The following is a 13,899-nucleotide window of genomic DNA, read 5'->3' on the forward strand; positions in this document are numbered from 1 at the left end:
TAATATTGCAAGACAGTTGATTTTGGTCAGTTTTTCTTGTCTGCTGAAATGACCTATGCCTTTGCTTTACTGTGTTGTGAGTATTTAAGCAAGTTTTATTTTCAAAAGCTGTTTTCTATGCAGTTATCCACATCCACACCCCAGGAAGATCAGAGGAAGCAGACCAGAGTTAGACCAGAGGAAGATCAAGGACTCGCAGTATTGAAGTAGAGTGGATTCACACTGGTAACAAGGACACCAAACAAGTCAGAGCAAAGCAAGGAGGAGGCACCAGAAAGGTTGGTTTGGACTGCAGTGCAGGAGTTACTGAGATCCTGAAAGAGGGAAAGGATATTTTCTTCCGCACTGGACAATCCAGCAAAAGGCCTTGAGACTGGCTTTGAGTTGTGGGACTTCAAACAGACTTCCAGGTGATTTTTCCACTGATACAATATATGAGACAGTCAAGATACCCAAGTTGAGTTTCTATATTGTAACTAAGCCATTGCAAGAGACTTGAAGACACATCCATCTCTGAGCCTTTGAGTGATGTGTCTCACGATGATGATGAATATGACAGCACTGAGTTCATTGTCTAGGATGAAGACCAAGTATCAGAGGTCAGTCAGCATGGGCCAAGCATCACTGATTACACAGTCAGCACAGATATCCCCATCATCTTCAACCACTCAGTCATCAGAGCTGAACATTTCATCACTGATCGGCATTAGCCTGAACTGAACTTATTAACATGGTAAGTTTAGGCCAAGGTCACTGCACAAGCTCACCAAGAATAAATAACATCACCAATTTAATGCAGATAATAAAAACAAGTGTTAAGAATAGCTGCTGGTGGGGCGTGTGTGATTGTTTCATCAGTAAGGTATAATAAACATAATTATTACCTGCACACGTTTAAGGAAGCAGAACTGTATCAAACTTCTATCCAGGAAGAGGTTTTGGAAGAGGTTCATCCAGAACTGCACACTTTGTTTTCTTAATATGCCCACCATGATTCAATTCACAGGTTTACAGTACTACATCCATAAAGGAAACTTCAATCTTTGGCAAAACTGTCATTGTGGTTTCTGAGTAGAAACACCTGCATTTTTTCTACGTGCCCATTTTCGGTACCTCTTGTCAGCGCAGACCCTCTCTGGGCACGCTCCCAAATGCGTAACACACAAAACATAAAGGCTAAAGCCATCTATGAAGCCCTGTATTGCAATACCATATGGTTTCATTTTATCATATTCGTCCATATGCCATAGCACGTTGGAACCTTTGGTTGTGTATTGCCATCATCTCATGCGTTGTGCGCGCCTAAGCTCCACACCTTGACCTGGCGATCGATCATCTTGATTATCTGTCTTATAGTGTCTTGCGTTACTACAAAACCTCTCTGAATTGCACAAAGATGCAACCCTCTGTAGCCTTGCATTTGCCCATTACTGTTGATTTCACTGTACAACGGTCTATACCTCATCCAATTCCGTGTGGTTCCTCCTTCTGAAAAGACCCAATCTGTGGCACAAACTCCTTAAGGTCATAATACTTATAATAATAAAGCCAATTCTAAATTATTGTCACACCCTGATCTGTTTCACCTGTCTTTGTGATTGTCTCCACCCCCGTCCAGGTGTCGCCCATCATCCCCATTTTCCCCTGTATATTTATACCTGTGTTCTCTGTTTGTCTGTTGCCAATTCGTTTTGTTTAGTTTTGTTTCGTCAAGCGTTTTTCCCTCTGTTCCTGTCTCTCGATTGTTCCTGTTTTCTAGTTTTCACCGTTTTTGCCCTTTTCTGCCTGCCCTAACCCTGATCCTGCCTGCCGTCCTGTACCTTTGCCCCACCTATCTGGATTACGGACCCCTGCCTGCCCTTGACCTGTCTTTTGCCTGCTCCTGTTGGATTAATGAACTCCGGCCTTTCTATGGTGGCTTGCACAGCAACAGGAAGCCAGGAATCATGCAATTAACCAAATCCTCTACTTTAAACTTGAAATATAACTGCCACATTATTGGAAAATTGTGGCACTTTGTCTTCAATTTTTTCTTTCAAATTTATCCTTGAAATATTGCCACTTTATTCTCGAAATATTGCCACTATATTCACAAAACATTACCACTTTATTCTTGTAATATTGCTACTTTATTCACAAAATTTAATTTTACATTTATTCTTGAAATATTGCCACTTTATTCACAAAATATTGCTACTTTATCCTCGTAATATTGTCACTTTATTCTTGAAATATTGCCACTTTTCACAAAATTCTATTTTGAATTTATTGTCGAAATATTGCCACTTTATTATCGAAATATTGGCACTTAGAAAAAATATTCTCAGTGCAAAAATAAAAAATAACAAATAACTAAAAAATAACTAATCGTTTTTGTTTTCTCTCTTGAATTGGCCCTAATACTCTTCCGTACCTATCTGAAAGGTCAGAATATTACACAACTTAATCGTATTTCTCAAAGTATGAAGTTTAGATAAAATATAAACAACATGTTTCTTGGAAAGATTAGATACAATGTACACATACAGTACACAGGGCCCAGAGTTTTTCCTGGCACATGAGTAATGTAATGTAATGTTGTTGCACTGTTGATGCCCTCACAGACTCACCACAGATAAATCCCTCATCTTCCCCTAGGGGGCAGTCACCGTGGAAGTCACACACACTAGTCTTGTCAATGCAGCTGCCCAAGTCACAGTGGAAAGACTTGCTCTCGTCACAGTCTGTGCCTAGCTCTAAGTCATGGTGACCTGGAACAAGAAAGAGCTCACATTTAACTTCTGGTTTAGTCCACCATAATACGCTAAAGTAAAAATAGCATTGCATTTAGATTTTTCTATTGACGTTTGGATATGTAGATCAGAACATACCCATGTCACAGTCTCTGAGGTCCAAGGAGTCGAGGGCCAGAGAAGCCTTTTCCTTCCCCAGGCAGGTGGAGTAGAGTAGGGTCACCTGGAAGGGCTCATCCACCTCTCCAATAACCGCCTCCAGCACCTCCCACTGGGCCCTATTCATAGCAAACAGAGGGTTAAGTGTGTGTGTCTGTAGTATGTATGTGTTTATGCGTGTTTGTTTGTGTGTCTGGACGGCAAAATGTTGAAAGGACTTTCTGTTCAAATAAGTATCTAAACAGCCTTGTCTATTGTCCCAAACAGTATTTGGCCATCTGTGCAGTAAGTCGATAAACAACTTTACTTTAATGAGAGAAGTGTGTTGCATCTACACTACCATTCAAAAGTTTGGGGTCACTTAGAAATGTCCTTGTTTTTGAAAGAAAATCACATTTTTTGTCCATTAAAATAACATCAAATTGATCAGAAATACTGTGTAGACATTGTTAATGTTGTAAATGACTATTGTAGCTGGAATCGTCAGATTTTTTAATGGTTTATTTTTACATAGGTGTACAGAGGCCCATTATCAGCAACCATCACTCCTGTGTTCCAATGGCACGTTGGCACTGGCCTTCTTTAGACTAGTTGAGTATCTGGAGCATCAGCATTTGTGGGTTCGATTTTCGACTCAAAATGGCCAGAAACAAAGTCCTTTCTTCTGAAACTCGTCAGTCTATTCTTGTTCTGAGAAATGAAGGCTATTCCATGCAAGAAATAGGCAAGAAACTGAAGATATCGTACCAAGATGTTTACTACTCCCTTCACAGAACAGCGCAAACTGGTTCTAACCAGAATAGAAAGAGGAGTGGGAGGCTCCGGTGCACAACTGAGCAAGAGGACAAGTACATTAGTGTCTAGTATGAGAAACAGGTGCCTCACAAGTCCTCAACTGGCAGCTTCATTAAATAGTACCAGCAAAACACCAGTCTCAACATGAACAGTGAAGGTGTGACTCCGAGAGACTGGCCTTCTAGTCAGAGTTCCTCTGTCCAGTATCTGTGTTCTATTGCCCATCTTAATATTTTATTTTTATTGGCCAGTCTAAGATATGGCTTTTTCTTTGCAACTCTGCCTAGAAGGCCAGCATCCCAGAGTTGACTCTTCACTGTTAACGTTGAGACTGGTGTTTTTCATGTACAATTTAATGAAGCTGCCAGTTGAGGACTTGCGAGTCATTTGTTTCTCAAACTAGACACTAGACAAGTCCCTAAGAGCTTTGCACACCTGGATAGTACAATATTTGCACATTATTCTTTAAAAAACTCTTCAAGCTCTGTCAAGTTGGTTGTTGATCATTCAAGTCTTTCAAGTCTTGCCGTAGATTTTCAAGACGATTAATGTCAAAACTGTAACTAGGCCACTCAGGAACATTCATTGTCGTCTTGGTAAGCAACTCCAGTGAATATTTGGCCTTATGTTTTACGTAATTATCCTGGTGAAAGGTGAATTTGTTACACAGTGTCTGAACCAAGTTTTCCTCTATGATTTTGCCTGTGTTTAGCTCTATTCTGTTTATTTTTATCCTAAAAACTCCCTAGTCCTTGCCGATATCAAGCATACGCATAACATGATGCAGCCACCACCATACTTGAAAATATGAAGAGTGCTACTCAGTGATGTGTTGGACTTGCCCAAAACATAATGCTTTGTATTCAGGACAAAAAGTTCATTTCTTTGCCACATGTTTTACGGTTTTACTTCTGTGCCTTATTGCTAACAGGATGCATGTTTTAAAATATTTGTGGCCTCCTGAGTGGCGCAGTGGTCAAAGGCACTGCATTACAACTACAACTGTGCCACTAGACCTGGGTTCGAGTCCAGGCTCTGTGGCAGCCTGCAGTGACCGGGAGACCCATGGTGCAGGGTACAATAGACCCACTGTCGTCTTGGTTAGGGGAGGATTCGGCCGGCAGGGATGTTCTTGTCCCATCGCGTACTAGTGACTCCTGTGGCGGGCCGTGCACAGGGCATGCTGACACGGTCACCAGGTGTACAGTATTTCCTCTGACACATTGGTGCACCTGGCTTCTGGATTAAGTGGGCATTGTGTCAAAGAAGCAGTGTGGCTTGGTTGGGTTGTGTTTCGGAGGATGCACAGCTCTCGACCATCACCTCTCCTGAGTCTATACGGGAGTTGCAGTGATGAGACAAGACTGTAACTACCAATTGGGGAGAAAAAGGGCAATTAAAAAAAAAAATGTAAACAATTTATTTTCACTCTACCAATTGGGGAGAAAAAGGGCAAAAATCTTTTTAAATGTAAACAATATATTTTCACTCTGTCAGTACTGTGACGTAACTACAATGTTGTTGATCTGTTATCTCTTATCACAGCCATTAATCTCTGCAACTGTTTCCTTCCTCTCAGGCAACTTAGTTAGGAAGGGCACCTGTTCCTTTGTAGTGACTATGTGCAGTGATATACCATCCAAAGTGTAATTAATAACTGCACCATGCTCAAAGGGATATTCAATTTCTGCTTTTTTACCCATCTACCAATATGTGCCCTTCTTTGCAAACCATTGGAGAAAAAAAACTGGTCTTTGTGGTTGAATATGTGCTTGAAGCCCACTGGGCACACACTAGTTGAATTAATGTTGTTTCCACATCATTTCAATGAAATTATGTTGAACCAACGTAGAAAAGACATTGAATTGACATCTTTGCCCAGTGGGAATATTGATTTCACATTGGCTCTAATGCTGTTTCTGCTCCTGCAGCACCATACAATAACCATCTAACTGAGATTCCCTGAGCTCAACGACAACACAGGAGGTATGAGACCCCACTACATGGCATCTTAAACCACTTTCATTTGGAACCGAGAAATCCAGTAATTCTCTAATCCTTTTATCTGAGACCTGTCAGAGAACCTAGCAGCATATGGCCCACCAATGGATATTTAGAGATTAGCTAGCTCCCAAACCAATTTAGGTAGTGTGGATTGACTAAGATATGAGAAGAGCTAAATTAAATACCTGTACATCACCTTTCAAATCCAAGATTAAACCCTGATTAGTTTGTTTTTTTCATGACGTGTATGCCTTTATTCAAGAGATGCTCTTAACTGTCCACTTCTATTAATACCTCAGCTCTGTTCATAGCTACTATGTACAAATGTACCTGTATATATCAAGGTTATACTCTGACATTTTCAACCTCTCCCTCACCGAGTCTGTAATACCTACATGTTTCAAGCAGACAGCCATGGTCCCTGTGCCCAAGGAAGCGAATGTAACCTGCCTAAATGATTACCGCCCCCGTAGCACTCACGTTGGTAGCCATGAAGTGCTTTGAAAGGCTGGTCATGGCTCACATCAACAGCATCCTCCTGGATACCCTTGACCCACGCCAATTTGCATACCACCCCAACAGATCCACAGATGACACAATTTCACTCGCACTCCACACTATCCTTTCCCACCTGGACAAAAGGAACACCTATGTGAGAATGCTGTTCATTGACTACAGCTCAGCGTTCAACACTGTAGTGCCCACGAAGCTTATGCTTAAGCTAAGGGACTAAACACCTCCCTTTGCAACTGGATCCTGGACTTCCTGACGGGCTGCCCCCAGGTGGTAAGAGGAAGGCAACAACACGTCTGCCACGCTGATCCTCAACGCTGGGGCCCCTCAGGGGTGCGTACTTAGTCCCCTCCTGTACTCCCTGTTCACCCACGACTGCGTGGCCAAACACGACTCCAACACCAACAATAAGTTTGCTGACAACACAACAGTGGTAGGCCTGATCACCGACAACGGTGAGACAGCCTATAGGGAGGAGGTCAGAGACCTGGCAGTGTGATGCCAGGACAACAACCTCTCCCTCAATGTCAACAAGACAAAGGAGCTGATCGTGGACTACAGGAAAAGGAGGGCCGAACAGGCATTAACATCGACGGGGCTGTAGTGGAGCAGGTCGAGAGTTTCAAGTTCCTTAGTGTCCACATCACCAACGATCTATCATAACATTTAAAATATATATATATTTAACCTTCATTTAACTAGGCAAGTCAGTTAAGAACAAATTGTTATTTACAATGACGGCCTACCAAAAGGCAAAAGACCTCCTGCGGGGACGGGGGCTGGGATTAAAAATGTAAAATAAATAACATATAAATATAGGACAAAACACATCATGACAAGAGAGACAACACAACACTACATAAATAAAGACCTAAGACAACAACATAGCAAGGCAGCAACATATGACAACACAGCCTGGTAGCAACACAACATGGTAGAAGCACAAAACATGGTACAAACATTATTTAGCACAGACAACAGCACAAAGGGCAAGAAGGTAGAGACAACAATACATCACGCAAAAGCAGCCACAACTGTCAGTAAGAGTGTCCGTGTTTGAGTCTTTGAATGAAGAGAGTGAGATAAAACTGTCCAGTTTGAGTGTTTGTTGCAGCTTGTTCCAGTCGCTATCATGGTCTAAACACACCAAGAAAGTCGTGAAGAGGGCACGACAAAGCCTATTCCCCCTCAGGAAACTAAATGATTGGGCAATGGGTCCCCAGATCCTCAAAACGTTATACAGCTGCACCATCGAGAGCATCCTGACAGGTTGCATCACAGCCTGGTATGGCAAGTGCTTGGCATCTGACTGTAAGGCGCTAGAGAGGGTAGTGCGTACGGACCAGTATATCACTGGGGCCAAGCTTCCTGCCATCCAGGATCTACAATAATATGCGGTGTCAGAGGAAAGCCCATAAAATTGTCAGAGACTCCAGTCACCCAAGTCATAGTCGGTTTTCTCTGCTAACGCACGGTAAGCGGTACCAGAGCACCAAGTCTAGGACCAAAAGGCTCCTTAACAGCTTCTACCCCCAAGCCATAAGACTGCTGAAAAATTTATCAAATGGCCAACGGACTATTTACATTAATCCCCCTATTTGTTTTATATACTGCTGCTACTCGCTGTTTAATATCTACCCCCGTACAGACTCGGTACTCCTCGTATATAGCCTCGTTATTGTTATTTTTATTTTGTTACTTCAGTTCTTCTTGAACTGCTCTGTTGTTTAAGGGCTTGTAAGTAAGCATTTCACAGTAAGATCTACACTTGTTGTATTCAGCGCATGTGACAAATAATGTTTGATTTGATTTGCTACGAACTTACTCAAGATGCAAGGTAGAGTACTGCAAGTGAGATACACATGGTCGCACTAAAAATCTTGTTGAGCAAATGCTACAACTGCAGAATACAAAAGAGAGATTGTTGAGAAGTTGTGTGGAATGTTAAAGTGAACAAGCATAAAATCAAAACATGCTAACCTGGTGCCATCTTGGTCTCTGCCACTGAGAGCTGTTGTGCTGATGACAGACGCTGACTCGACTGGTTTCACTAAGACTGAGAGGTTTCCAGCTGTGGGCCCCAGCTCAAAGCGGGCCAGCTGCAGATGGCACAGTGGGCCACTACTGTAGACCACTGGACTAGTGATGTAGTATTCACACTTCCTAGACGCCCTGGAGGAAGCGGAGGGACTCAAAAGCAGGAAGTGACCTGGAATGGGGGGGGACAGACAATAATTTCCACAAAGTCAACTGAAGTGTTTGGACGAAAAACCCAACCCATAGCGAAATATTTTGTATTGTTCTGACTGAAAGCAGTATTTTCAGTTAATTATGAAGCAAAACAACACATCAAAATGATTAGGGGAAAAATGCTGCATTATCCTACTGCACATAGACCTCGCTCTGTTTCTCTTGGCCGGGTCCCCCCCAGGCGCTCAACACACGTCACCATCTCTCTAACAATTCCATTACATCTCCCTGAATACAGCTGTCATGACGTGGACCTTTCTGGATATAGATTGTGCCTTCCCCCTCTCTCTCACTCTCTCCTAAACCCAGGTTCTGTTATCTCAGGCCGTAAATTCCTGGCGGAGACTCTCTCCCCCGGCCATACAGTATAGAGAGAGAGAGAGTTTCACAGTAGAACAAAGGAACTTCTACTACATCACAGAATTTGAGAAGTGAACAATATCCATGTTTTGGAGAATGTGTAAACGGTCAGTGGAGAAGCCAGCTACGACCGGTCTGTTTTCTTTTTCATGTTTGTGACCAAATGAAAGACAATACAGCCACATTACATTACTCTGTTTATACAGGTGCCTCCGTTATGAGGTTTGCATCTAATTATTGTATTAAATGAATGGGTAAAGATTAAACTATTTGTGAAATGATGTAATGTGATATTAAACCTTTAATGTGAGAGTTTATATTTCCTTTAAAGTTTAACTAAGTCATTGGCCCTCCCCCATGAGCACAGACATGCGTCATGGAAAAGCCCTTTCCTATTGTTACGAATAAAACCCCCTCCTGAGGAAATCCTCTTTAGACCATGAATACCTCTGTGTTAGCTGAGCTGGCACAGGTTAGAGTACCAAGACTGAGCAATCCCACAGCGTGAGCTGTGATTGCGAATAGTTTAGACTAAGCAAACCCACAGCGTGAGCTGTGATTGCGAATAGTTATTGAATTCCTGACCATACCACGTGGAGCATTGGCTACACGGCTGGAAACGGTTAAACTCTGAGACTATTGCTCCCTACCGAATAAGAGAAAATCTTAGATACTAATTACTAGTCTGCAGCTAGAAATGATGTAAACCTGGGATGTGAATACAGACAACCACCGAAACATCTATTCTATGAGAATATTTCTGAATGGTACCCTGAAGTATCCATCTAACCACGAAAGAATTTGATCTTCAGGGAAACAGAAAGAGAGAGAGAGAGACTTGGAACTCTCCAGCAGACGGACCGGACTCCAACAGAGAAGATCACGACACATGGGTGTAAATATATATTGATTGCAATTATTCCAGAATGAGTGAGCGTTCATGTGCAAAGGATTAGCATTTCAATGAATATAATTATCAACTGTGTGTAGTGATCCTTTTTGTCTTTCCCGCTCTCTCTCAGTCCACACCCACTTCCCTTCGTCCACCAAGCCGTCATATCAGCTTAGCCCACTAGGGAATCTTCCCTATCATTTGTTAGTAACATATCTACAGTTTGTTTGTTTACGCATTTCTGTGATTGTTTAGTTAGTTAGTAAATAAATGATTAAGCAAATTGGTGTATGGATGATTCATACGAAAGGCTGGGTTTGTGCAGATAACCAACAATTTACGACGTTTGGAATGAGACTGACGGGAGGTAAAGAATAATTCATTAATAGAAGACTAATTGATCAGATATTAAAATATCTTTGTCCAAAATGTTTAAAAAATATATAACTTTGTAATCTGAATGTATATCAGCTGATGTACGAAGGGCTATATAAATAAATTTGATTTGATTTGATTTGAAGATTTTCCATGGTGTCCGGACTTCCTAGTTAATTACATTTACATGATTAGTTTAATCACGTAATAATAATTACAGAGAATTGATTTGATAAAATAACAGTCTTCACTTTTAATGATGCCAAAGACACGACACAGTATACTACACTATGCTCTCAGTGAGATGAAAGGAGTAGCACATTTAAAGGTGTGAGTGAAACACACATGGAGTATTCTCTTTGTGACTGTGCTTCCTCCCTTACCGTCAGAGTTCCCCTCCGAATGGTCGCTGACTGGCTTCATGGCCTGTGTGCTGGATCTTTGTTGCTGTGGTGACATGGCCCTCCAGTCATTTCTGACACTGTGATTGGAGAAGGTCCAAGAGCAAGGCGATTCAAAATCACAAGAAGTGGCTGCAGGAGTGAGGAAAAAGAGATCCATTATGTCTGAGACTGACTCTATGTTCTGTTCACACATTCTTGCTAAACATTGGCCACTGTATGATGTAATTTCTATTGTACTGTGTTCAGTACTGTATTAATTCACGTCAACATGGAAATCAAGAGGGAAACTGCACCTGATTGTAATTAAATTAGTTTAAATTAATTATACAAATGAATGACAGAAATGCATGGAACTAATGATCCTCATCTGATGCCAAATTAGGCCAACATTGCAGCCTGCTTCAGAAATATGATGAAATTAGGACATCACAAAGCCTTAACTGTATACTCCACTCTACCAACAGCTCCTAACAGAAGTAAACACTCCAGATGCCCATGGGTGAAATTAGTAGAAGTGAACCAAATCTCAGGGCAATTATCAGTTGAAACCATTATGGTTCCAGTAAATTGTCTAAAATAGAAACAGTGTCCTTGGTACTGTTACCACAGTTAGAAGGTTTTACTGTTTCTACTGTCAACATATTCAGACAAGTGATGCAGAGTGATCTACATAATTGGTAGCCTCACAGCAGTCACCAACACTTTTCACTTGTGCCAAAGGAGCTTTCTGACATGGATATTTTGTATTTTATTTAACCAGGCAGGTCAGTTAAGAACAAGTTCTTATTTATAATAACGGTCTAGGAACAGTGGGTTAACTACCTTGCTCAGGGGCAGAACGACGGAATTTTACCTTGTCAGTTTAGGGATTCAATCTAGCAACCTTTCAGGTTACTGGCCCAACACCCAACAGGCTACCTGCTGCCCCATTACCTGAGAGCATATTTACCAGACTCAGACAGTGGCAATAAGTAGACACTCTGACAATCTCCAAGAACAGCAGACGCCAAACCAGATACAGGCATACAGCATAATTAGTTGAAATTGTCTTTTTAGTTTAACATTAAAAACCCATTATAAAGCGTATCAGAGCCTTAACAAAAAGCCATAATTTAACATAATGCTACTAGACACACACACTCACGTTCAAATGACTCATGTCAGTACATATTCAGTACACTTTCTTCTCATCAACTAAGCTCGATTAAAATGACCTTAGAAACCCTGCTTAGTGTTCTGAGCTGTTTCAGACGGATTCCATTAGCGCTTTAACTTTCCCAAAGTTCAGTGCAAGAGATATGAGTCTCCAAATTGACACCGACAAGACAATTCAAAATTGCTTTATAGTGCAGACTAAGAACGTTCCTTGGTGTCTGAAGAAGCCTACTGTAGCACCAACTAGTGATTTGTGAATGATCAAACATAAAAACAACTCCAATATAATCAGAGAAGACCAGGGAATGTCTGTCTGGAAAAGGAAAATATACATTTTTAAGGGCTCCATAATTGGCATGTTGAGTCTAACAATCCTAATCTAATCCAAGTGAATGAGGAGGGAGTCATGTGATGTGTCCTGAAGGACTAATAAGACAACCACATCTCTTTCCTCTGGGACACAGAAATACTAGAATTTAAGTGGTTAGGTGAAAAATTTAAGACACGTTTTGGTCGTAAATAAAACATGCAGATGAGGATTTTTGTGTGAAGCTCAATTTCATCAGGGTCTTCATTTAATGTGCAAAGTCTCATTTAGAACAAACGCGACTGTCAACGTGAGCTTTGAACACATTACAATGTTGTAACAGCTATGACAAACACTATTAGATTAGTGCTTTCTATAGTTTAAATGACATTGATTCACTCTCTGCAGAACACACATAAGAGAAACGGCAGCCCTATAAGGCAACACATGTATAGGTAACAGAAACCCGGAACCCCATTGTCCCTGACACACATTATCATTAATGAAACTAAACAGGTTGGGTTCCATACAGATGTAGGAACTTAAATTTGAGCCAGTTTTCTACAGCAGGAAAATAATCTGCACAAACAGGAAATGTGAATTATTATGTGGATTATAATTCATGGCTATTTTTGTCGGGGTTGATACAACTCAAATACACTACAAGTTTACATTTCCTTCTGTGCAGGAAAATGATCAGCAACAAAGGGTGATTAAATTAAGATCTGTTGACACTGAATATTTCATACTTATTTCAACGATATGGGGGAGAGTTCTATGTGATTGATTTACTAAGTAAATCATGCTTCTTCCCTAGGTCTCCAAATGACAAACAGCTTGGTGTGGATAATTCTTACCTTGGCTCTTGTCCTTAAGACTCAAGTGATGGGGAAACATGAAGCTCTCCTCCAGGGACATGTCCAGTAGAGCATGACTGGAGCTGCCAACTGAAAGCGAGAGAGCGAAAGAGAGGGAGAAGTGGTTACATGATTGTTTTTATTGACTGTGTGTCCCTAGTGTTTCCACACAACATGGTTGACAGCAGAGGACTATTAGACAGTGGGACACCAGGCTGTCCTTCCATTTTAAAGTTCAAATGAGAGATATTGTCTACCCTGGGGCCTGTAGATCAACACAGCTGCATGAACAGCCAGTACAATCAAGACAAGTAGATTACTGAAGACGCCACTGACGCAAAATAGTATAATGACAAACAGATCCATCAAACTTAAGTATAGTTGGCTTACGGCAGGTAGCCTAGTGGTTGGAGTGTAGGGGCGGCAGGTAGCCTAGTGGTTGGAGTGTAGGGGCGGCAGGTAGCCTAGTGGTTGGAGTGTAGGGGCGGCAGGTAGCCTAGTGGTTGGAGTGTAGGGGCGGCAGGTAGCCTAGTGGTTGGAGTGTAGGGGCGGCAGGTAGCCTAGTGGTTGGAGTGTAGGGGCGGCAGGTAGCCTAGTGGTTGGAGTGTAGGGGCGGCAGGTAGCCTAGTGGTTGGAGTGTAGGGGCGGCAGGTATCCTAGTGGTTGGAGTGTAGGGGCGGCAGGTAACCTAGTGGTTGGAGTGTAGGGGCGGCAGGTAGCCTAGTGGTTGGAGTGTAGGGGCGGCAGGTAGCCTAGTGGTTGGAGTGTAGGGGCGGCAGGTAGCCTAGTGGTTGGAGTGTAGGGGCGGCAGGTAGCCTAGTGGTTGGAGTGTAGGGGCGGCAGGTAGCCTAGTGGTTGGAGTGTAGGGGCGGCAGGTAGCCTAGTGGTTGGAGTGTAGGGGCGGCAGGTAGCCTAGTGGTTGGAGTGTAGGGGCGGCAGGTAGCCTAGTGGTTGGAGTGTAGGGGCGGCAGGTAGCCTAGTGGTTGGAGTGTAGGGGTGGCAGGTAGCCTAGTGGTTGGAGTTTAGGGGCGGCAGGGAGCCTAGTGGTTGGAGTGTAGGGGCGGCAGGTAGCCTAGTGGTTGGAGTGTAGGGGCTG

The 13,899-nt window shown here is 42.3% G+C and overlaps 1 protein-coding gene across 2 annotated transcripts in view; it reads right to left on the reverse strand.

Annotated features, from left to right (window-relative positions):
• The window catches only part of LOC109894618 (leukocyte tyrosine kinase receptor), an 86,809-nt gene that overhangs the window by 54,035 nt on the left and 18,875 nt on the right, over positions 1-13,899 (reverse strand). For both annotated transcript variants that reach the window (XM_031829108.1, XM_020488231.2), the window contains exons 2-6: positions 12,804-12,893; positions 10,464-10,613; positions 8,184-8,412; positions 2,871-3,010; positions 2,610-2,750 (exon numbers count right to left, since the gene is read on the reverse strand). In XM_031829108.1, coding sequence (XP_031684968.1) covers positions 2,610-2,750; positions 2,871-3,010; positions 8,184-8,412; positions 10,464-10,613; positions 12,804-12,893 — 750 coding nt within the window. The remainder of the gene's footprint in view (positions 1-2,609; positions 2,751-2,870; positions 3,011-8,183; positions 8,413-10,463; positions 10,614-12,803; positions 12,894-13,899) is intronic.

This window comes from Oncorhynchus kisutch, linkage group LG7 (assembly GCF_002021735.2).
Source record: "Oncorhynchus kisutch isolate 150728-3 linkage group LG7, Okis_V2, whole genome shotgun sequence".
Taxonomy (NCBI): domain Eukaryota; kingdom Metazoa; phylum Chordata; class Actinopteri; order Salmoniformes; family Salmonidae; genus Oncorhynchus; species Oncorhynchus kisutch.